The sequence below is a fragment of the Centrocercus urophasianus genome, unplaced genomic scaffold (genome assembly GCF_019232065.1).
Source record: "Centrocercus urophasianus isolate 14NV4802_14NV808 unplaced genomic scaffold, USGS_Curo_1.0 seq_13, whole genome shotgun sequence".
NCBI lineage: Eukaryota > Metazoa > Chordata > Aves > Galliformes > Phasianidae > Centrocercus > Centrocercus urophasianus.
The window spans coordinates 30,261,324-30,286,428 of NW_024884475.1; the positions used below are offsets into that span (position 1 = coordinate 30,261,324).

Sequence of the window (25,105 nt, forward strand, 5' to 3'; positions counted from 1 at the left end):
TACTGCTAATAAATATTTTCCAATGGGGCACTCTGAAACAACAGGATTATATCAATATGGCATTCACTTAGCATCTTAGCAAGCCTCATCTTCCTAACTGATGCAACAAAATTAAAGCATTTATAACAGTTGTTCCTCTAGGTTTCTAAGACTACACAAGCATGTTGTTTGGATTATATTATCACTCTCGAGAATCTGTAGCTTACTGTGTTTATGGAAAGCCAGTCTTATGACACCAGGGTAAGACAAAAAAAGGCATTCAGCAACACAAGAATCGAGTTTAAGACTTCCAGCTTCCTCCCAGGCTGAAGAATTGATGTCCTACTTGGAGTTTACAGACTACTTTGTCCTGCAAAGCTATTAAGTAAAGGGATTGTCTTTGAAGTTCCTCATGTGAGAGGGGCTCATTAACACACAGTCTCTTTGTCATACCCCATTCTGGGTGACTGAGGTACTGTACTATAGAACTATAACTGTCTTGCCAACTGTAAGGACTTCAATGAATAAAACTTTTCCACCAAATGACCATACGTTAACTGTGTATATGTGACAGCAGCGTACAAAAATGCTGCAGCAGCACTAAAATGTCACTTGTTTCATGTTCTCATGCTCTTATTTTTATTGAACATTACCTATCACATCTTCTCAAATATCCATATGGGTTTTCAAAAACAATATGAACACGTTCAGTACTGTCTTGTATGATTCTTGAATTGGAAGTGATAGTAAAGGGAAAATAAGATTGTTTAAGAGAAGACTGTGCAATTGTATTTTTTGCAAGAATTTCTGGAAAAGAAAAAACAATTAGAAAATTGATGCAAGGTTTGTTGTTGTGTTGTATTTTGTAATGGATAGCAACTTCTGTAAGAAAAAAAAATAGATCATTTCCCAAATCCAATAAGCACAACATGTAACATTCAAGCAAAGCTATGGCTAGATAGGTGAAAAATGTCTTTCACAACATTTTTATTAAACAATTCTGTTCTCCAGGCTGACGTGTTACCTATCCCATGTTCAAAGAACAGGTGTAGATGCTGTCCAAACTTTTCACTTGTTTAAAAATACTGCAACAGTATGAACTCAGTAGAAACAGTTTTCTTACTGCAATTTCAATTTATAGACAGAAATGCATAGCATCATAGATTACCTGTGGTGTAAACTTGCAGTGCTAAATTTGGTTGTATTTGTGCAACAACAAAGAGGTATCCACGTTACACATGCACAGGTTTAAGTGTGATTTTTAACTGGCTGCATGCATCTACTAGTAGGCTTGCACTAGTGCAAGCAAACCTGGAGAAACCTAGAAACGCTATTTCTAGTTTTGGATCACGAAAAATGTGATTTCTGTTAAAAGCAGCTGCAATTTTTATTTTATAGAACAAAAATGAGGCCCCCCATCACACACGCACACACACATAGAGAAGGCAAGACCACTGTAACCATTCACGTGAGTGAGATGGTGGGCAAACCTCCAAGATAGTCCTCTCAATATGTTACATTTCATTCAACACAGGTAATTCCACTCAGAGTACTACAGTCTGTTTTGTTAAAATCTGTGCACACGCATACACACACACACACACACACACACACACACACACTCTATGCATAATTTCAGGTCACTTTACTGCATAATTAAAAAAAAAATAATAAAGGTAATGAAAACATTGCAGTGATACTCTTACAGCAATGGAGGTCTGAGGCACTCAGAGCAGAGAATACATTTCTGGTAAATTTGGTATTTGGTAGTATCTGTGTCAGTCCAGTTCTGTGAAGCACAAACGTTTTCCCCCATCTAAATTCTGCATTGCCAAGGGCATGCCGTACCTCATGCTTGGATCTAATGTGACAACAAATTTCACTAGATACCTTGTAAAAGGTCTATTTCATGCCCACAGTTGTATGATTTAATGTCTGCATTGGTTTAACTTTTTCTTGCATTACAGCAATGTAAGATTTTAAGTCTGCAGTGGGGAAAAAAATTTCATTACAATTCAGAAAAGAAAAAATAAATTCCCTCAGCAAAGACACCAAAGATAGTGGAAAGGAAGTAAGCAGGGGAAAAGAAAGGATACAGAGAAGACAGAGGCTCAATGTGGACTCCTTAAGGTGACGGTTACCAGCTGATCACGATCACAGACAAGAAAAAAGTGCATATGTACTAAAATTAAGATAGCCCACTGTACAGCCTGAGGGAAAAGATCAGTTTTCCTATGCCCCACTAAGACTTTACACAGCCATGAAACTCACACAACTGTTTGATGAGGGAGAAACAGCTGTTCTAGAACTAAAAAAAAGAAGTAATACAGCATTGATGTTTCATCTTCTCATACTTGGACTTTTGAGATATGTACTCATCTCACTGTGTAAGTCTTGCATATCCAGTCCCCCACAGCTACTGTGGACGTACCTGTAACAAACGTCCCACAGCTGACCCACACAGGGATCCTATGAATTGTGGGATTTTTTGGTTCTTGTTTTATTCTTTTCTCTAGCTACGTCTGATGCATCATTTTCACCAAGCTATTGGAGCAGGAGACTGCCTACAAACACTGCTCCACAGAGAGGAGGCTTGTTGCAGAGAGCTGCAGTTAAGACAGAATTTAGCAGTTTTCCCTGTAGGAAGGCCGTTCTAGAAATCTCTAGCAAAAGAAGTCAGTCCTGCATTAATATCGTGTGTCACCTACAGTCACAATTACCACAGAGATCACCAGCAGAAAGATGGGAACGGAATTAAAGGTAAGGATCATCTATTCTTGCAACATGCACGTCCTTCTCCCTTCAACTGTTTCTCAACTGATAAACAAATGAGGCCCAGCCCATCAGAACAGCATTTGCAGAAGCAGGAATGGGTCTTTGGAACTAGAAACACATAAAATCTTAGGTGCTGCTCACACACCAAGAGAAACAGGGCACACTGAAGTGAAAAGAAAACTGGATCCCAGAATAACAAATCCAGGTGGGAAAGGTTACCCACACTTTTCTAGCTAATATGGCAGCAACAGAAGCATCCGCAGGTCCAACTGGAAGAAAGGTGCAAAAGAGATAATGGAAGAAAAAAATATATATATAGCACGAGTGTTGTAGGTAAGAGGAAAGCAGAAAATTCTTTAAATTCTTCTCTGCTTTACCAGACAAGTTCTTCAATGAATTCCTCTCTTATCTACAATCAGCAAGAACAAAGCAAATGATGAAACTCCTCTCTATTCTGTACTCTTTAAAAAAATGCATAGTACAGAGACAAATAAGTATCGTTCAGATCCACCTGCTCAGTCTAGACTATCACTGGGTCATGAAATGGGGACGAGTACTATCCATTCGTCGGGTTAGGATCTCACAGCCTGTATCAGTAACCAGAAGAGTGTGTTCGAACTGAGCAGATCGCTTTCCATCTCTTGTTACCGCAGTCCAACCATCAGGCCACGTTTCATCTTGCCAACCACCTGGAAATGTAAAACCAGCCAAAAATTCACAATTTAAATACCAGATATTAGTTCCCCCAAAAGAACTGAAAGAAATCGATCAACTGTACAGAACAGGACCAGCTTCCTATTTCATCACTTCTTAATAATAAACATGGAGTAAACTCTATTCAGGTATTATGCAGAATCAGTTTAGTTTAGTGATTTTTGGCTTTTGCCAAACTGCTCACCTTCACAGATCATTGGTTCAATTGTAAATACATGACCTGGCTTCATGACTCCAACCGCCTTGTTTTCTGCAATAAAATAAACGTTCAAGTTAGAAAATTGATCACACCTTAGGTAATAGATGAATCCTCCTCCTAGAAGAAGATAGCAAGGGGAAGTCAGAAAAGTCCTTGAGAGATGGCGCATTCACTCGTCCATTCATTTTCAATCTTACATTAAAATTTTTGTTAGTGCTCTCTTTTTTTCCTTCTTCCAAGCATTATTTACTCAAGGAGTTTGAAATTAATTGTTGTCTAACTCCAATTCTATAGAAACAAAAAAGGTCTACAAACTTTTATGATGAAAGACATCAATTAAAATTTTTAGTAAAAATAAGCATTTAAGATATTCAGAGAAGGCTTGAAGACTTCTTAATTCAGTTCCACTGAAACCTCCAATGAATTTTGAAATAAGCTAACGGTCTAGTAATCCCATGATTCCATTTCTGAAAGACAGTGTCCCCCTCATTCTTCTGGAATACTAAAGGCGACACGGCAGTATCAGGATGATGATGAGGTATTTCTTTAGATAACATTAAAAGAAAATAATAAACAGAGAATTTCTAGCATTGGAACTTTCTGATGTTAGATAAGCCTAAGTCTTTCTGTGGAGGTTTATGAGGTGATGCACAGTATACATGTAGGAGTGAACTCTGGAGAGAGGCTTCAGCTCTTTTCCTTTGCCCTGTTGAAACAGGGGAAGTGAACGTCAGTACAGCTTAGATGCAATTATGCCTAGAATGTGAGAGCTCGAACAAATGTCAGTATTTCAACCACTCTGCTGTGGTACAAAATTTGCATAGGCTCCCACATGCAGATTCACCGTCCCTAGAAATCTCTAGTTGTAGAAATCTATTAAAATGTCTACATCACCTGGATGTCTTAAAAACTTCAGATGCTGGGTAGGCATAACAGAATACAGAATACTTCATTTACTTAAAGGGTCTTGCCTCTGTCATCTGCTGGTATTTCTTGTGCTCAACACTTACATTTCAGTTTCTAGTTTTTTTGCATCTGCACAAGTTTCATCCTTTTTTCTGCCCCTATAAATTTCCATAATTTTTGTTAAATAATTCAAAAGGTTATAAAATGAGCTTTTTGCTTTTAAAAAATCTGATCATATTAAGCCAGAAATAAGCAGCAGCTTTCATTTTTCCTTGTCCAAAGGGTTCAAGTTTTTCCACTTTGCATTTGTTGCCAATCTGTGTTTAAAAAAAAACAAAACAAAACAAACAAATACAAAACCAAATGAAAGAAAACAGAAAAAAGAAAACAGGAAAAAAAAAAAAAAAAAAGGAAAACAGTATCATTTCTTGGTAATAGACATTCTGGCTCAGTCAAAAATAAAAAAAATAAAAAGCTCAAAGTCCCCATCAACCTGGAAAGACAAATATTCTTTTTCTCAAATTATGTTTTATTTTATATAAAATGTCCCTCCATGTCCAGAATTCAGATTCTCTTGAAATCTGAGAACAGTTTGGGTTGGAAGAGACCTTAAAGATCCCCATATCCAACCCTCCATAAGCAGGGAACACCTTCCACCAGACCAGGCTGCTCAAAGGCCCATCTATCTTGGTCTTGATAACTCCTCCAGGCAGCCTATTCTCTTCATCATACATCACCAAATTTGAATACTAGGAATTGATACCCTTCTACCTGATGATTAACTGTTTTTTTCTATTCCCTGAAAAATCATTTTACAGAAGTGATCATAATCTACGTGTCCAACCCAGTAGTTTTACACTTTTGTTGCCTGTTAAAAATATTTTAATTAAAAAAATATGTATTTATTAAAAAAGAAGTTCTGTTATCTATATACACTGGCTATGTTATATATTTTATACGTTGCCCGAGACAATTCCTTTTCACTCAGTGTGGCCCAGGAAAGCCAAAATATTGGACTGCCGTGATACAAGTACATCCTCTGCTAGAGCTTTTTGGAATAAGTGGAGATAGAGGCATCCATCAGACCCGAGGAAATGAAGACCCTATCAGGAGAGTTATGCAGCTGAAGTGGGTGTGAATTGTTTATTGCTGCTTTGTGGTATTTTTCCAGTCCTTAGTTGCCCGCTCATCTTCAAGCTTCTCTCTATTGCCTCTGTGGATTCTGCCCTTCAGTCCTGCTGCCAAAGTTATAGGGACATGGCCATTTCCAAAAACTAAAGCTGAGAACACCAAGGAGGTGGAAGGGAGAGGGGGGTGGATCTCTCTTCCTCTGCACCCTGCATGATTTCCAGCAACATCATAACATTCAAATGGAGAAAAGGGAATTGAAACAGGATCCAGATTTAGGCACATCATCTGTCTACATCACGCAAGAAACAAACAAAAACAAAACAAAAACCACTCTACTTTTATATACATCAGGAAATGGCATAAAGTTTTCACTTTGATCTCTGACTGAAAATGCTTACCTACTCATGCCAGATAGGGACTGATCTGAGGGATTTGTCGATACAAAAAAGCTGACAACTTACCTAGCCATTGCGTAGAATGAGTATGTAACACATCCACTTAGGTTCATGAAACATTCTATGATCCCAAGTTCAAAAAACAAATTATTTCACAAGTGTACAAATGCTAACGTAATGACTGTTAGACAACACGCTGCTTTGTTAAAATAGAGCAGGAACTCAATTGAGTGCATTCATTGCAAAGCATGTCCTGTCTGTAGCACAGTGCAAAAGGAATACTCACTGGCATAGTGTGGCACATTAGGGGCTGTATGGAAAAGTTTATGGATTCCGTGCCCACAGTAGCTCCGAACAACCGAGAATCCATTTGCTTGAGCGTGTTTCTGAATAATGTTTCCCAGTTCTCTATACCGAACACCAGGTTTTACTGCAAAATTTAAAAGATACAAATTTACAGAGCTTTCTTTCACTGAAACTAATCACCTAACACCATTCAGGCTAACATCACCTCTGTAACCTGTATTCAGGTTTCATGTGCTCACCTGTTCTAGTAAGCAGCTTTGTGCCTCCACTATGATCACTTAATTCACCAAGTATGTAAGTGGGTATAACACCGAACAGTTAAGTTTGCTGGGGCAATGAGGTGTGGTGTTTGTCTTCAAACAATGTTTTGCATTACTGGTTCATGTTACAGTGCCATATAAATTAGAGAAGTAGAACAACTCGGATTAAGGATGTTTTATTCATGTAACTGTCCAATACTGTTGTCTCTATGTAAATATCAACATATGTGGATCCCCTCAGCATCACTTACATTTCACTCGTAAACCCACATTTAAAGTCAAATGTTGCAACAACCACACATGGAAGTGTATCATTAAAAATAATCAATGTATTATATAATAGATGTCATCTGCTAGAGATGCACACTAGCACCTCTGTGTTCTGCAACAGAAATCATTCCCAGGTACTGTGAAATACGAGCACTTGTGTTTGAGAGCCAAAACTGTAAAACTTCAGGCTGCAGCATGAGGGTTTACCTGCATCAATGGCTTGCATTAGGCACTCATATGTCGTTTGGACAAGCCTCTTTGCACCCTCATCAACTTCTCCAACATAAAATGTCTCATTCAGATCTCCATGGTAGCCATTACGATAGACAGTAATATCCACTGCAAAGAATACCAAGCACATAATAATGTTATGTCTGAATTTCTGTCTCTTGATTATCAAAAGGACAAAACGACATACAATATAGTATTGTAATTGTGAAGATGCAAGAACGCTTCGCAAGAATTCCTGATGTAAACTATTCCAGCAGAATAAATTCTCACACTTATTCTTTGCTATTGCAGAACTAAATCAATAAGTTAGCATTTCTCTGGTCAACAATATAAGAAAAAATAAAACCCAATATCTATGCAACACAGCCATGAAAAGTTTATTATTGGTTTTCTACGTAAAATATAAGAACATGAAAGATAATCTCATAACTCCATGGTGACTTACCTGGTTAAAATATTTTCTGAAAATCAACTCCAGCACTAACAGGACAAAATTAAATTTAAGTAAGTATGTAATCGTGTTCCAAGTCGTATTTTAACTTCAGCTATTTCTATGCAAGTTTAAAACGAGTCACATTTTTGCAAAAATTGAAATGCCAAAACCCATCACTTCCAGCCAAAAAAGTAAAGTTTCATCGCGAACATTAAATACATGAGAACCTTCCAGTAGCATTCCTAAGAAAAAAATATACCAGATGGCTTAAAACTTTTTTCTTTTGAACAGAATAATTTAAACATTCGGTATCAGGAATACTCAGGCACTATAATAATGCTACAAATAGATCAGTGCAGAAGAATTTTAAAGCTCTTAAAGTGCTTTTGAAATTGTTCTAGCATCGTTAATTTAAATATGCAGAGATGTTAACTAGTAAATGAGAACAAAAGCTTCTATTTAGAAGCTATTCCAATTGTGTTGTCTGCTAGATAAACTTCACCTCACTGAATGGCTTAACTGGAAAGTAGAAAGTGTCGAAGATCAGAAATAGAAAGTTAATTCTCATAGCCCTTACCATTAACGATATCTCCCTCCTGTAATGGCCTCCTGTCAGGAATTCCGTGACAGATCACTTCATTCACTGATGTACAACATGACTTAGGGAAATTGTAATAATTCAGAGGAGAAGGATAGCAATTCCTTGCAATACAAGCCTAATTGAGAAAATACACTCTGCATTAGCACATTTTGTACAAAATAAAATCATAAACAACTGCCTTCCAGTAAGAATATTTTGAAATACTGTGACTCCTAAAAATAAGATTCTACAAGCATTTTTGTTGCACTGTGGTATTCTGCTATGCTTTGCATCTTTCAAACAGAAAGACAGCAAAGCCGTCTTCATTTTGCTTCCATTCACTTTTTTATGTTCAACTATTTTATTTTTTTATGTTCAATGCTGAAACTTTCAGGTGTAGAACAAAGCATGGAAATATTTAATCGAATGAAAAACGGCCATTTTCAATGACTATTTTTAAGTACCAGGTCTAAAATTTTTCACAGTTTTCAAAAAGCCAAACAAGACTAAGCACCACTTCTTTACCCCCCCACCTTTAAAACCCTAAGCTGCTTCTTTTCAATTCTATCTCAGGCTCCCCAGTTCTGACTCCCAAACATAAATAAATAAACTTTCTCCTCTGTACATCTTAACTAACAACACTGAGCACAAAAGTCCACAGCCAAATATGTATCATCATACGATACTCTTTATATAGTGGTATCTGTGGAGCTCAAAGGATTTAAAAGAAATAAAACTGTGTGATGTTAACAAGGAAAACAGGTGAAGAAACTCAGAGGGAGTCTGAAGCTGGAAATATCTAAGATGCTGATTTAGAGTCACAGGATTTCCTACTCTGGGGCTTATTTTGAATCTACCATTGTGCTATATAACATACCTCTGCACTACTCTGCAACATCTGCACTACTTACTATCTTCAGAGTGGGAAATAATTCAAAATATAGGAAGAATTCATGCAACAACAATGAAAACTCTGCAACACTAATTCCAAAATAAAGACAGAGAACAAAGCAATTGAAAACACCAGAAAAAAACAATAAAATAACCTTACTAAATGGACAGCATGATCAATTTCTTCAGTAGTTACACCTGCTTTCACCATCATGGCAGCAACATCCAATACTTCTCGAGCAAGCTGCAAATGAGTAAACAAAAAAATAATGACTTAAAAATGAGATCAGAGCTACTCCTTGGAAAGTTACCAACCCATTTTCTACAGACAGCTACACTGAGACTGATAAGAAAGCCCGGTAGACTGGGACTCCAGAATTTCTGCAGCTTGTATTACTAAGTCACCTCAGGGACTCAGAATATTTTGAAGACATTCCAATTGCAAATGCTCCATTTGAAAATAACCCAATTTAGATTTCACAGAACCACTGGAGTGGGAAGGGACCTCTGGAGATCATCTGGCCCTCTCTGTATGAGGAGGGCCACTGAGAGCAGGTGGTCCAAGGCCATGTCAAGACAGCACTGGATCACAATTTCCTCAAATACCACAAACAGAAACCAAACCACCTACATCTATTTCAAAGTTTGATTTTATGCACAAGGAATTTATTACAATTGGTCAGGTCCCATCTAACTCAAATGATTCTATGAACAGCTCTTTTTAATAAACTGTTAGTGATGGGGTGTTGTTTTGATTTTGCTTTTTAGTTTTAACTTGGCACTAACTGGAAGAGAAGAAAATAAACTGATCACATTTGTGCTATAAAATATGTCCTTAACAGTAACAGCATTTCAGCCACAAAGTATTTCTCACAAGTAATGACAATGCCAGAAAATGGATAAAAGTAATCTTTCCGTTTACAAAATAATTCACTGCAAGTTGGAGTTATGAGAAGAGACATAAAACACAAGATTTCTCAAACTATTTTTCGGAACTCAAACATAGTTTGAAATCTGTATTCTCAAATGTGTTGTCACTAACTGTTTATTTTACTGTATGTTTTTAAAGAATAAAAGCATTTTGTAATAAAAATCAAGACCTCCTTACCCTACACACTACTCGCATCCCTTCTATATCCTCAGGTGACAGTATTTTTATTTGAGAGGTTCCTTTTAAAGCTTGCTCTGATTCAGACATTCCTGGGGGAAATGAAAAAGAAAAAAAGAGGAGGCAAACAAACAAAAAACATTATATGGAGGAATTATTGCTACACGTGACCAATCAAGAAAGTTAATTAGCTCACCAACAGCAATAAAAATATGCACTTTCTCACCACAGGCTAAAGTAACAAACACACCAGTCGTAGCATTATTATCATTAGCCAGATTAATTTGAACTTGTAAGCCTTCCTCAACATTGTAATGCTCAAACGTGCTCAGAATGCCCGTTCACTTCCTGCATACAATTTGTCCAGCCAGTCAAAATGTTCTCAAAACACAAGTTTAAGATCGTAATTTTAAGGGAAGTATTTTATTCATATAAAAGTATTTTTAAGCTACTTTGGAAATAAATAATAATCTAAAATAGCCATTAAAGGATTATATAAACTTGCAACTGTCTCTAATTAAACTACTGCAATAACCAACTGACAAATACATCAAAGTTTTTCCTAACAGATTATGTGCAAGCTCAGTTTTATTAGATGAATGACCTCCAACAAACAGCATTTCGTGCTGTTTAAGTACTTACATTCTGTAAAGAATAATTAAAGACTCATTGAAAATATAGAAATAATTCCAACAGACTTCTAAGCAGCTTTTAGGGAAACAGAAGTCCAAAGCCACAGAAAAAAGTGGAAAATAAACAAGTAATTTTGCATCTATCCTTTCTGCATCTAAAGACAGAAAGAAGTCATTTAATAGTTTTCCTACAGGTGCTGCTTACTAGAGTTTTCTATGTTGGTGTTTTAACTCATTTCCAACACATCATTGAGAATGGCTTAAAGTTCGTCTGTGTCAAGCAACTTCTGCTATGTTTGCTACTTGCTATGAAGTTAACCAGAGGAATATAATTTGCATGTTTTTGCCTTTTCTTCTGAAATATAACCTCTGAAATATAACTCATTACAAACTTTGATCCTGAAAAGCACAACGAAATAAAATACAACACTGTAACTACTTTTAGTTTCATGCTTTTATATTGTTAAGTTAAATGGGGGGGGGGGCAGACAAAGTAAAGTGAAAATAATATATACAAAGATTCCCATTTCCAGCACATCCATGCTTTAAATTCATGCCTTCAATGTTTCCTCAATCAAAGAAAGGGAAAAGCAAATACAGTGCTCCATAACTGTGAATTGTTTCGAGTTACCTAGTGGGTGATCAGCATAATCTGGTCTCTGAATATAACTTGGCACAGGTCTTGTTGGTGTCTAAATAAATCACAGACAAAGATGGTTAAATTGCAAGAATACATCTAACAGTAACAAAAGGAGAAACCTACACTGCAAAATCTTTTCTCCAATGACTAACACACACATGCTCAGGCACTGTCAATCTGTTCTTGTAATAGATACTATGGAGAGGATGCCACAGAGGAAAGATTTCCAGTACATGACAATTAGAAAAGACACCTGTAAAGGAAATGTCATTAATTCTGTAAATTTTGGCTTATTCCACATACAAGTTTCTACCAGCTTAAAAACACAGCTGTACTGAGGTCGTTTTCTCAGCCTACTTTTGACAGCTGAAGATGTTACAGAGTTCAGCTATCCTTCATTACTCCACGGCAGGATAATATAGCATTCTCGTGCTATATCCTTTGTTCCTTCAGCAGAGCTGTTCACCAGTATATTCACTAATTTTTTTCAAACCATTTACATACAATTATATCAAGCTACTTATTTAAATTCTAAATCAATCTTGACTTTTTCTGAAGCGGACTGCTCCATTACTGTTAAGAGCAGCAAACAGATAGAAGATGACATCTTAATTCTTAATTAGCAGCAGCATTTTGCAGAATAAATCTCAGAATATATGGAGAAAAAGCATGAACTGAAATCCATGTCTGATGCATGCTCCCTCATAGGCTTTTCCTTCCTTTTAAATATACCAAGACATCAAGTTAAAACAAAATAAACCGCACAATAATGGCACAGTCCCACACATCTTCACCATAAAGCCAGGATTGTAAAAGAAACTTTCCTCCTTCAGCCAAAACATGGAAAGCGATAGGGACAGGACATCTGGTCCATTAGTTACTACAGAATATAATATGTGCTTTTTCCACCAGTGATGGAGTACAGTGGAACTTATTACTTACCAGAGGATAATGCGGCCTGAGTTTGCCAGTATATCGATAACCAGACCAGGGATTTGTGTTGATGTCACCTTCCAGGGTCCAAGAGGATACTTCACGTTTAGCTTTTTCATCTTCTGAAAAGACAAAATAAAGAAATAATAAATTTTAGCAGCAAGATAATTTCTACCGAGAATAAAAGCTCTGGGGTCCCAAGTGCAACCCAGATGTACACAGATCTGGCAGCATTCGTTGTTAACTCATAACCTGGTAGGTTAAGTTTGTTTTCCCTTTTCACATCTCACAAGAATGAAGAAATGGCAAGAGTTCTAAAGCACACCTTAAAACGAGTTTCTCAGTCCCTATGGTTGACATCTGAGCCATCTGCCCACGTAACATTAGTTTAGATGAACCACTGAGAAATAATAACTTAAAAAAAAAAAGTTATAATTAAGCCATATTCCAGATTCCTTTGAGATGCTTCAGCAGTTTCCGGCATCAAGGATTTGAGGGCTACCAGAACCAAGCCCACTCATACTGGACTCAGTTATCCAGGAAGCCAGCAAGATCATGGATTTAGCAATATGATCAAAAAGTTACTGTCAGATAAACAGCATTAGGGGAACACACCAGAGGATTTCCATATCTATATTAATTACACTGACCACAAAGGCAATTTTCTATTCCTGCAGGTACAAAAAGGATATAGAATGCATGTGTGAACTACGAGAACTCTGAGAACGCAGTACGAGAGAAATCATTTGTAACCGTCTGTTCTATTTCCAGCTATTATAACTTATCATGGATTGAACAAAAAAAAATTTTTTGGGACTTTAGGAGAGGAGGAGGTAAGTGACATGAGGTTTTGGCTTTCTGCCATACCATTTTATAATCTCAACTCCCTTTTAAGTTAGGCTTGATGGCTGGGTTGAGGAAGGCAGGTGCAGAACTGAGGTCTGCTTTCTCTCTTTAGGGGCTAGTTAAGATATTTTAGTTCCCCAGATAAGGGGAATCTACCAATGCTTCCGTACCAGATCTGTGAGCCATAACTAAGACATACAGATACCTCTATCACCTTCAGCTAAGCTGGGCAAAATCCTATCTATAATGTATCCCCCTGTCAATAGCTGCATTAGTGCACAATGACATTTCTGCCAGGTTTTTTTTTTCCCTCTGAAGTGGGAAATGTACAGAACAGCTGCACTCTGACTGACTTGCATTTCAGAAACTGCTGAATCACAAAAACTTCCCAAAACGGTTCTCACCTTACTGCCTTTTTTCTACATCAAGAATCAAAATGCCATTGACGGTACAATCTTGGCAATGACGTATGATTTATTATTCTCCCTGCCCTCTATTTCAGATCTCTTTCTCACTTCATAAACCTAGCAGTTCAGATAAAGGATTATTTCAGGGAAAAAAAAAAAAAAAAAAGGAACAGGAAGAGATTTGTGTACCACAGTCTGAAATTTTACATTTTTACTGAAGTTTGTCTAACGTGTACATTACTAGGAACAATGGGATTTCAGCTATCTGGAATCTAGTGCTGGGCATTTTTGAAAAACCCATACCATTCTTTGACAAAGGATCACAGAATGGTTGAGGTTGACATTTCTGGGTCCACCTGCTCCAGCCTCTCCTCCAGAAGGGCCACCCAGAGCAGGGTGCCCAGGACCACATCGAGGTGGCTTTTACACATCTCCAAGGAGGAAACTCCACAGCCTCTGGGCAACTTGTGCCAGTGCTCCATCACCTGCAAAGCACAGAAGTGCTGCCTGGTGTTTAGATGGAATCTCTTGTGTTCTGGTTTGTGCCCACAGCCTCTTGTCCCAGCACTGGGCACCACTGAAAAGAGTGTGGCTCTGTCCTGTTTGCACTCTCTCCCTAGGTATTCATACACATTGATGACATTTGAGCCTTCTGTATGCTGAACAGCCCCATCTCCGTCAGCCTCTCATCATAAGTAAGAGGCTCCAGTTCCTTCATCACCATCGTGGCTATTAGCCAGACTCTCACCAGTGTAGCCAAGTCTCTCATGTACTGGGAAGCCCAAAACCGAGTCAGATACTCCAGGTGTAGCTGCACACTTACGTGTGGAATGACACAAAGCAAACTGCACTATACGACTTAATCACCAATATACTCCCCATCTCCCACACTTTACTTTTAAACTATATTAACCAAAACAATGATACACTACTGGGGGAAAGGGGAGCAAATGCACCAAAAGGATTTCCATATGCACATTCATAACAGAATTTTAATATGGGTAAAAAACTTACTTGCTTTCTTGTGTAATAACTTGTGAGTAGCCCAGCTTCCCTTAAAGCATTCCTAGAATTGCAAAGAAAACAAAAATTACACTTTTAAGTAGCTTCATCCCAAACAGAAGCATCATTTCCACAAAAACTAAGAAGTAACTGTGCTTTAAAATATAAAAGGTGGAAGGCGTTAACCCATGTAGCCACTTGCAGTAAATGCTGCTGTAACTGCCAGTCTTAGCACTAGAAATACAACCTTCAACTGCTCATAAGTAAGAATAGTCACAAAAAACAGCCAAACGGATGCACCCCTTGAAATGAAGAACAATGATCTAATCCTATCACTAAATATCATCCCCTCATCATTTCAAGAATAATTAAACACCATGGTTACTCTAGGCTGACTGAAATGTTGCACTGCTCCAAGAAGCACAGAGGTAAGCGTTCAAGTGGACCATCTTCATACTTAATGCTGGGACACTGCAGCAGGCAGGGTGATCCTCCCCTGGCTCCTGCTAACTGCAGCCCTTCAGCCTCCTTCCCCAGTGTAAGGAAGCAATAGAGGTCAACCAGCATAATCACAAGGGAACAAATTAAAGAGATTAATGTGGAGAAAAAGACTGAGCTACTGAATGTAAATAAGAAATGCAAATCATAACGATAGATGAAATTGAGATGGAAAGCAAGGAAAGAGTGTGTGTGAAGGAGACTGTAATTTTTCCCTTCCTCCCAAGCACAAATGGACTGCTTCATGCTAAGAGCAATGAATCAGCAAAGGAGCAGAGGAAATGCCTGGCCGTTGGAGTAGAGTACAGAAAGATTAAGGTGAGGGAAAAACATGGAAAAAAGGAGAGGTGGAAGTAAAAAAAAGCTGCTCAAGAAAGCATTTAAAGGCAATCCTCTATGGTGCTAATTAGAAAATAACTTGTTTTGAGTAATACATAGCTATGAAACCAAATGGTAGGAAACAGCTAAATCCAATTATTTACAATAACTGCTGGATTTCTGAGGAAAAAGGCATGAAGCAAACTGCTTTACTTTATAAGGAAAGACTAATGCTGAATCATCATCATAAAACTACGGTCTGGAGCCAACAGCAGATTCAACCTAACATACACAACCCTAAAGCAATGCAAGACAACAAAGCTGCAAGCTAAGCCTTGTGGGTGAGATTCTGCTCCTGCTTTACAGCTGCTACTACACCATCAGAACCGTCTGCTCCTGCAGCACCATCTTCTTCCCGTTGTCTCTGCAAATGGTGCTTATCAAGTTGTATCCAAAAGCCCACGATAAAGTGGTGTACAACTGTGCCTGTGTTCAAAGAGACCCTGCTGCCCTCATCTCTACAACCTGTTCCTTGTTGTCTTGTTTTGCACCACACCTGAAGTTCCCACTATCTTCAGATGGCACTCAGCACACCACAGTATCATGCAGTGGACCAGATAACAGGTTGCTTTGAAAGCACCAGTGTAGATGAAAGGGAGAACACCTTGTTGAACAAGCAGCAGTAGGTTTTATTGTCATGCTTGTATAACCTGCTGCACACACAGACCTTTGTGCTGCATTATTATCTGTTTTCTGCTGGAAAGCTGTGGGAACAGGAGTAGGCTTTAACTGAGGTCTATTTTAAGACACACACACACTAAGAAAAAGGCTAAAAGCCCTATTTCAAGAACACTAGAAGGACCAATATGCTTTTAATCCGCTTACACTTCAGAACAGAGACTGATGTGCCAAAGATGGAAGGAGGATTACACAACTTACAGCAGCGACTATGAGGTACCAGGTCTGCAAATCTAGAATCCACAAATCTTGGGAGATAAGGGAGTACTGGGGAACGAACGCATCCATCCACTGTGGTAATTACTGGCTGTAACTGAATTTTTCTTTCCCCATGAAATTTTGAGAAGCATTCTCAAATCCCATTCCCTTCTCTGAGGCCTTTTCTTCTTGCTGGCTCCTAACCAGCAAATACCACACGAGCACCACAATGCTGCCAGCACCATAACCTGACAGTCTCTATGTTGGCTTTTTGTTTCCTGCAGCTGTAACCAAAGTAAAAGGATCCTGCATATGGCTGCCATGTGTCTGAGTTCTCTCCAATATGTTTCCCAGATTTCACTTGTCCTCTATTTCCAAAAGAACAGCAGCTCTGTCAACTGCCGCTGTACAGCCAAGCGTCCCAGACACGTGCCCTATATATTGTACACGTGCACATCAATCAACAGCAGCAAGTACACGCAGCGAGTCCAAAAACATTTGTGCTGCACAGGCCATTCCACAAATGGTGCATCATCAGTGAATACCTCTGTGCTGGTCCGACACTTCTGGAAGGCTTCAGAGGGTACACAGTGCATCCACCACCAACCCACCTAGTTGGTGTAGGCTCAGTCACATGCATCCCATAAGCACTGGACTTTATCGAGTACAAACCATTTGCATCCAACAACTTGCTGCACAAGCACTATGTTGGGCATCTCTGCATAGCTCTGCTTTGGCAATTTCAGATAAAATCCAGCCGCTGTTACCTCACAGGCTGGAGAATCATCCCTGTGGCTATGAAGCACTACCATCAGACCTCCGAATGCTTCACACACCTTCACCATCTGTACAGCAGTCTTCCTCAGAAGCCATGGAAGAAAGGTGCTCCCTCTCTCTCCATCTGGGCCACTTTGCAGAGAATTTGCTGGAGAAAATCCTGCTTTTTGATAAGGCTTCTCTGCTGAACCTCCTCTCAGCCTTCTGCTGAGACATTTACTTCAACCTTCCTGTTGCCATTCCTGCCTCTAACAATTCTTTTATGTTCCTATGTCACATACAGATCAGCACAGAAAACTTTCAATGATTAAATAAGTGAAACCCAAGAAAAAATATCCAATATCCAGGGTGAATTTCAATAATAAAATGAAAAAGTGAACAAGATACTTTCCTAATTTTTTTTTTTTTATTTTATTAAATGGAAAGGAACACATAGCTTTGCACAGCTGTGTGACAAAATTAACGACCTTCAGAGGAAAAGCACACAGGGATAACATAATTTTGGTTTCAAGCTTCTTGGAAGACTTCCTGAATTTTCTTTCAAACATTACAAAATCCACCAGTATTCCTGATATTACGAGCCCCACTCCTGTCACATAAACAAAATAAAAGCAGAGATGAAAGGGAACGTGCAGAGGAGCCATCCTGAATTTGTTTAGATCAATCTTGCCTACAATTATTCTATTAGGATAAAAAACACAACTGCTTTTGCTAGAGACCGTTAATATACATAAACCTGTGACAACAATTCTGGTCTTGAGCAATCCTGAAACCAATCTCGCTGACTCTGTGTATAGAGACAAGTTCAACACAGCGTTCACCAGGACCTGTACATTTACCAAAAGGTAACTAAAGACACTCTCACCATCACAGGCTGGAAAGATTCCTCTTGGAACAGCTGATGGAAGCCAAGTTATTTCTCTAAATTACTTCCCCCTGAAGGACTTAGTCCTGCATCTGCTGGTTAAAATATTTGCAGACTCGTGCAGCTTGGCAGAATCTGTTTCACAGTAGAGGGCACTTCTGTATGCACAGAGTTCACTAACAAATATGTTTGTTTTGTTTTTTCTTTTTCCTTCCAAATCAGCCATTGGAAGAACAATAAGAAATATTGTTCTTCCTTTAAAATAACTGATCAACATAGCAAGGATTTTTCTCCTGTTTTAACTGTCATTTTTACAGTAATAGAAGGAAAGCGGCTCACTGTCAATACAGTGGGATTAAGTGGTAGCAAAGTACAACAAATGCCAAATGCCAGAGAAAAAAAAGGACTAAATGAACCAAAACTGGGCTATATTTACACTGCAAGCCTCTGTATAGCACAGACATACCCAAACTAGCTTCCAATAAATTAGTCAAGTACAGGAAGCTGTGTAGGCACTGCAGAATTCAAGACATACTTATTTGCAGGCTTCTCTGAACGCGTGCAAGACAGCAGCTCAGCTGAAGTGTGCTCCACCATCAGCCCTGGGGCTGTCACAGCCTTCTGCAGGCTCCCGTTCCCTTTTGGGCACAGCTGCTCCATACAACCTGGCCCTGGACACTGCACGCATTGGCAGGTGTGCAGACACTGCCCAAAGCCTGGCGTGGGCAGCTGGTGGGAGCCTCAGCTCGCATCTGGCTTCCACAGAAGCACCTCTCTCCATCCATGGCACTCATCGTTTAGAACCATGGAACTGAATTTCCAAAAAATACACGTTCTACAGCAAAAAAATGAGACAGCTGGAATTGAGACTGCGGGGACAGACTGGCTGGCGCTCTGCACGTAATTATGCCCTGAGATGTAATAGTCAGGCAAACGTCTAAGAAACAGTGCCAAGAAGTACGCTGTATTTAAAAATATTCTGAGCAACTTTTTTAAGATAGATTTTTCAAGTGTCCTTTGGAGTGTAAAACCGTCTCAGGCTAAATCTGATATCACGTGATATTTTATGTAATGAGAACTGGAGTTTAACCAAACCACCTTTAAGGTATGCAAACAAAACAAAACTAACAAAAAAAAAAGTATGACATTTAGCTTCAAAAAAATATTATGTTGCTAGCAATGTATATTTAATACAACACAGACCAACCTTACATTTTATCCATAAACATAAGTGACTTAGGAATACGGTCTGTTAACACATTAGATATTACAATGAAACAGTTCCATTTTACCATATCAAACTTGATATTCTTTGAGGTGCTGAAAATGCCCAGAAGACACAGCTGCTGGCCTAAAAAACTCATGGCAAAATGCACAGAACAACCTGTGTGGTATAGCTGACCCCCAGCTTCTCAGATGAAGTGAATGCATGCTTGCATATTCAATGGAAGCACCTCCACGTAACATCTTGATGCTAACAAAGCTTGCGTTTTTTCATTTAAAGCCTCATCTCACCCCAAGACTCTTGGAAGGAGCCATTTTTTGAGGAAAGGAGTCTATCAGATTTGCAGCTCTCTATCAGATTTACAGAGGTATACAAGCAGTTTTTAAGAGTAGCAAAAGAACAACCAACAAAGAACAGGTTGTCCACAGATGTGGCTGTTGCCCCATCCCTGGAGACGCCGCAGGCCGGGCAGGATGGGGCTCTGAGCAACCTGATCTAGTTAGCTCTAGCTGTCCCTGTTTATTGCAGGGGAGTTTGACTAGACGACCTTTAATGGCTCCTTACAACTCCAAGTATTCCGTGTTTCTAAGAGAACTGCAATCTGGACCAGCTCCTCAGTACACTGAACACCAGCTCAGGAAGCCTGCCTGGCAGCCCAAAGTTTTGCTTTCAAAAAGTTACGCATACTTTGCATCTGTGTCTCAACAATAACCAGGCACTTAACACAGGTATGGGGATTTATAAGCAATTAAAAATGCCAACTTCTTCACCTAGGGAATCTGTCGAAATGCCTAGCAGAGAGTTATTCGCAGCGTACCATTTATATCAAAAGAAAACTATAACTGTTGCATCTGGATCCAAGCAGCAGGCTGTAGCCTATTTTAAGCACAGCAAAGAACAGCACACCAAGAATGAAATACAGCACTCGTCCTATGCTGTGACATGCCAGAGGACAAAAAATAGTTTCTTCTGGTCTCCATTCCCCACACCCAACACACTGAAGGTGAAAGGCAACAGCAAAGGTGTGTGGTGCTGGTGACAGGGTCGGGGGGATACCACTGCTCTCTTCAAGATCCCAATTTTTAATAAATTACTGTGACCTTGAGTACCCAAAGTTATCAAGGGCCCAGATCTGGGAGTAAATTAGATGTAAATATCAGAGAAAACGTACCTCCCAGAAAGAAGGTGCATCAGTACACAGTCATCAAGAAAACAGCAGCACCTCTTCCTCAGTGGATTTAAAAAAACCCTCCAAATGAGGGTTTTTTGCCTCCATTACCTGTGCGAAACCCCAGGTGAGGCTGGTGCCCAGCTGCCTCAGCCTCTTTCCACTCACTACCCACCCATCCACCACTGTGAGAAAGAGAAGAGCTGCACAGCATAAAGTTCAGAAAAGCCATCTGTGGCCTCCAAATATCAGAAAGAAATAAATAGGCAGTGCAGGCCACTGAATTGATAATAAGAGAAGGCTTCCATGATGAGCCTAGAAATAGATCCTTCCGAATTTGGCAGGGAAATGACCCCACACCAGTACACAGTCCACACCACAGAACATCTCGGACAGCTCTGTCTAGCCTGGGACACTTATATAGATAGGAATAGCATGAGAGAGGAAGAGTTCAGCAAAGCAATGCAAAATTATTAGTAAGAGACCAACGTATAATTAGAAAGGTCATATAAAAGAGGTAACTGATAATCTCAAGAGCAGTTACTGCTTCTGTGTATCATTCAGCAGCTTTTAGAAGGCAGATAAAAATACAAATTGTGCATTTAAACACCAACTGAATAGGTACAATACATATAATATACGCAGAAGTGACACATGTCTATAAAGACAGATCTTAAAATTGCAAATTTATCTTACTAAGAGAAACAACACACTGGAGATGCAATGCTGGGCATCTGTTATTTCCACATTGAGGACATAGAGTAACGGAGTCTATGCTAATAAATCCACAGAACACTGCAGAAAGTCTTACAAAAGAGAAAGCAAGGCAGTGGAAGACAGCTAGCAGCAACAGGACCCTGACTGACTAGGCTAAATGAGACACAAAAGGTTGACAGCAGAGAGAATCCCTCAGCAGAATATGCCCTCTCATTATACATTGGACTGAAAGAAAAAAAAAAAGAAGTACTGCCAGGGTTCAACTGGTATACTTTCAAGCCGCCTATGCCCTGCCTCCATTACCTGTGTAAAACCACAGGTGAAGCTGGTGCACAGCTGCCTCAGCCTCTTTCCACTCACGACCCACCACCAGCACATCCTTCAGCTGCATATCCAGCTTATGAGGTGCATATATCCAGAGGAGAAACTGTGTTCTCTCAAAGGCAATTTCGAGGATGTCAAATTACTTCAGAGTAAGCATTTTCAGGGCATGTTGTTGAGATGTCCTTTTTTTGATGCAGAAGGGGGACAGGCATGAATAGAATAATGCCCTTTGTCAAAGGAAGGAGAAACACAACCCATAAATTCACTGGGGAAATCACTGTCTTAATACAGCTTACCTGAAAAGTTCACTTCAATTCTATATGTACAGCGATGGAAAAATGATGTTCGGTAAGTCGCGGGATGACTTCCTCACCACGCTGAGATTCTCAGCCCTATGCTATGCATGTTCATTTGTCATAACAAAGCACACATCCCAATTTATAATCCAAACACATCCTTCCATATCTGTTACCTTTCAGAGCAGTTCAGTTTCCTATTGTTTAATCTCAGCACCAGAAAAAATGCATTCCTGCAAATGTCATTTCAGCTCTTACTGGAGCTTCAGGAGTATGAGCAAGTGCTCATACTGTGCAGTGGCTTGTAATATAGGGATATAAAGGAAATACCAATAGGCTGCTGTGTGTGTGTACACAATATTGTATGTTGTCATATCTACATTATGATCCTGATGGTTTGTTGTTTTTTTTTTTTTTTTTTTTTTTCTTCTTCTGCAGGCCTCAAGCAGATTGATTAATCTAGCATGTGTGCCTGTACAGAGACACTAGGTGGCTTGCCACTCCAGTCCTGAACTGTACCCAGAGCAAGAGGCTGCATGAGTGCGATTACCACTGTGTGCTCAGTAAGAACGGAGAAACTTCACAGCTGGGCCAGAGTGGGCATAAATCTGCTCTCAGGTAGAATGCTTTCTGATCTAGCAAAGCTTCAGGAAGCTGATTAGCAGCAAACTTGATGCAAATGCTGTTCCTCCATTAAAATAAAGTCCTAAAAACCTCAGAATCAGCTCACCAAAGGATCGGGTCCAGCTCAATGGAAGGGTTTGAAACCTGCAACCTCAGAGGGAGGGAATAGACTATGCCTTTAGGTAATGGACAGCTACAAAGCAGGCTATACTCTAAGGTGGAATAATACCCTACTTTCACTTACTAGCTTATTAAGAAGTTATTTATGCATATAATGCTACTGTGGAAAGGAAACCACTCAGGAGAAACCTTAGGAAAAGTTACACAGATGCTGACCGCTCCAGCACTATTGGCTGAAATTTACTGGGAGCTCAGAGAAAACATCCTGGCTTTGAAGACCCCTTTGAGCAGGGACAATAAGCCTCACAGTGCCCATACAAATGGACAGCCAGATTGTCAGCAGCACCTAACCTACCTTCTCGACAGCACTTGGAGCTCACAGGATGCTCGTGAACCTCCATCTCCTCCAAGGCACACCTCAGACAACACAGAGGACTATGGGGGACTGATGTTCAGCCTGCAGGGAGGAACACGAGGTCTCCCAGTACATGACGTTTTTTGCATATCTCGAAAGCAGGCTGCTGTTAATTCCCTTGTCTTTTCTATGACATGCTTCACTCACCCCAGACTTTCAAAGCACCTTTCATATGGGTAACAACTATGCTTACCCACTTGACTGACTAAGGCAATAAGGAGAAAGAACACACTCATGGTCACTCAGAATTAACAGTCCAGTACTTTATCTCCTAGACAAGGCAGTTTTACAAGCCTACTTTAATATGCCAATAAATATTTCTGGTAATTTTGCCTTATGGCACTAGCAGATATTTCAAAATAATTATACTTAATGCATAGACAAGAATCAATGCAACCTATCTAAACAGAGTTGGGGACAGGACAGAGAGAAGCAAAGATATTATTTTGCTTACAAGCTTCCCTGGTCTGTTAAAAAATGGTATTGTCAACATCAGCTAATACTCGCACTTGCTGAAGATGCATTTATGATGAACATCAGACATGTCAAAACGGGTACTAAAATGCAGAGCAAACCCTACAAGCCACCTTCAAGAACCATGCTGGAGCTAAATGCACAGAATCATCACAACTCTGAGTCGCAGTCCACATAACAGCACTGACTCCTAGCACGTGGCCCAGAGGCTCTGGGGAAGCACAGACACAGTATAGTGAGCATGTTACATTCAAATGGGGAGTTCTCAAGCCCTATGCAAATGATAACTATCAGCTCATATTCTGACTCAGAAGTAACCATGTTGCTCAATTAGTACATTAATCTAGCTGAGGTGGTTAAAAGCTTTCATGAAGTTTATCAACAGACTTCCAATGACTTTCTTGCGTGAACTCCACTATTGACCTGTGAATCATATTTCCTCACTGGACGTTAGCAGGAATGGCACATACAAAAGGCTCAAAGTCTTCAGCCTTGTATTTTGCCATGCATTTCCAAGTTGTTAAAAAACACAACAAATCAAACCCACCATGTAGTCATCAGGCAGTCCTTTCTTTTTAATGGAAGGACCTAAGCACACTAGGACCATGGTGAGACGTGAGGAGAGCCAAGGTCTGAACTGTGTGGCTGCATTGGAACTGGCCCAATCTGAACCTCGTTGCTCTGTAGCCTGAAAGTAAAATATCTACAGACATTTCGAAGAAAAAAAAGGAAGCAGAGCACCAAATCGTTCTCCGCAAAGCTCTTGTCTAGTTAAAGAAAGCGGCACTGCCTGCGGAGCAACAAGTCCTCTGTGTTTGGTAACGCCATGCAACTCCATTCCCGGAGCTGATGCAGACCCAGAGGCACACACACCGGAACCTGACAAGCACGCCTCATTGTGCTCACTAAGCCCATGCACGGAGACTAAGCCCGCGCTCGGGAAGGGAGGCGCCGCTCACGGGGAGCCGCGCACCCCCTCACAAGCGTTTCCCTGCGTCGCGGACCCCGCAGCACGCCGAGCCGAAGCGCCCCGCCTCCCCCGGCCGGGGAACTTCCCGCGGGGCCGAGCGGCAGATCCGCGCCCGCCGGGAGCCGAGCCCAGGCCGGCGTGAGGCACGCGAGGCGGGGAGCAGCCCGCCGCCGGCACCGGCGCACCGGTCTCATTCGCCGACTGGAAATCTCACCACAGCGTTCCCACCCCCCTCCAACCCCCCCGCCAACACGTTTCCTCCCCGCGGGAGGCAAAGCGCCCTCCGGCGCGGGGCAGCGCTAGCCGAGTCCCCGCGCCGCACCCGGAGCCGAGGAGCAGGAGGTGCTCCCGCAAGCCAAGCGGCCGCGGGCCCGGCGAGGGGCTCCGGCCGACACCCGCTGCCGCCACCAGCCCGGCCCACCGCCTCGCAGCTCTCCGGGGCCATGAGGGAGTGCCGGCCCGCAGCGGGCACCGGGTGGGCGCCCCTCGGAGCCGGCGGGGAGAGCGGGAAGCGGGGAGGAAGCGAGGCGAGGAGGCGAGGGTGGCGGCGCCGGGGCCTTACCTGAGAGCAGAAGTAGGAGCCCTGGATGCCCAGCTTGAGGCAGGTGGGGCACTGCAGCTTGGCCTCGCTGCTGCAGCCCGCCGTCTCGCAGACGCGGGTCTCCACGGCCGCCATGCTGCCGGGCTGCCACAGGCGCGGCGCGGCGAGCGGCGGGGGAGGAGCCACCGGCTGGGCTGGG

General features: G+C 40.7%; 1 protein-coding gene across 1 annotated transcript; it reads right to left on the reverse strand.

Annotated features, from left to right (window-relative positions):
- Positions 1-594: 594 nt before the first annotated feature.
- On the reverse strand, positions 595-25,056 carry METAP1 (methionyl aminopeptidase 1). The gene is made up of 11 exons (XM_042811478.1): positions 24,928-25,056; positions 14,651-14,702; positions 12,393-12,505; positions 11,442-11,502; positions 10,179-10,270; positions 9,231-9,314; positions 8,177-8,315; positions 7,143-7,274; positions 6,386-6,529; positions 3,653-3,718; positions 595-3,443 (listed from the first exon to the last, which is right to left on the reverse strand). Exons 1-11 carry the CDS (start codon positions 25,039-25,041, stop codon positions 3,283-3,285), a joined length of 1,158 nt encoding a protein of 385 aa, XP_042667412.1. The 5' UTR covers positions 25,042-25,056; the 3' UTR covers positions 595-3,282.
- Positions 25,057-25,105: the final 49 nt, after the last annotated feature.

Excerpts from the sequence above, each read along its gene's own strand:
- METAP1 (XM_042811478.1), bottom strand. The coding sequence starts at position 25,041 with ATGGCGGCCGTGGAGACCCGCGTCTGCGAGACGGCGGGCTGCAGCAGC. Across the intron at positions 12,506-14,650 it reads GTTATTACACAAGAAAGCAA|AAGATGAAAAAGCTAAACGT; the intron begins GTAAGTTTTTTA and ends TTGTCTTTTCAG. Across the intron at positions 6,530-7,142 it reads AATGCAAGCCATTGATGCAG|TAAAACCTGGTGTTCGGTAT; the intron begins GTAAACCCTCAT and ends TAAATTTTGCAG.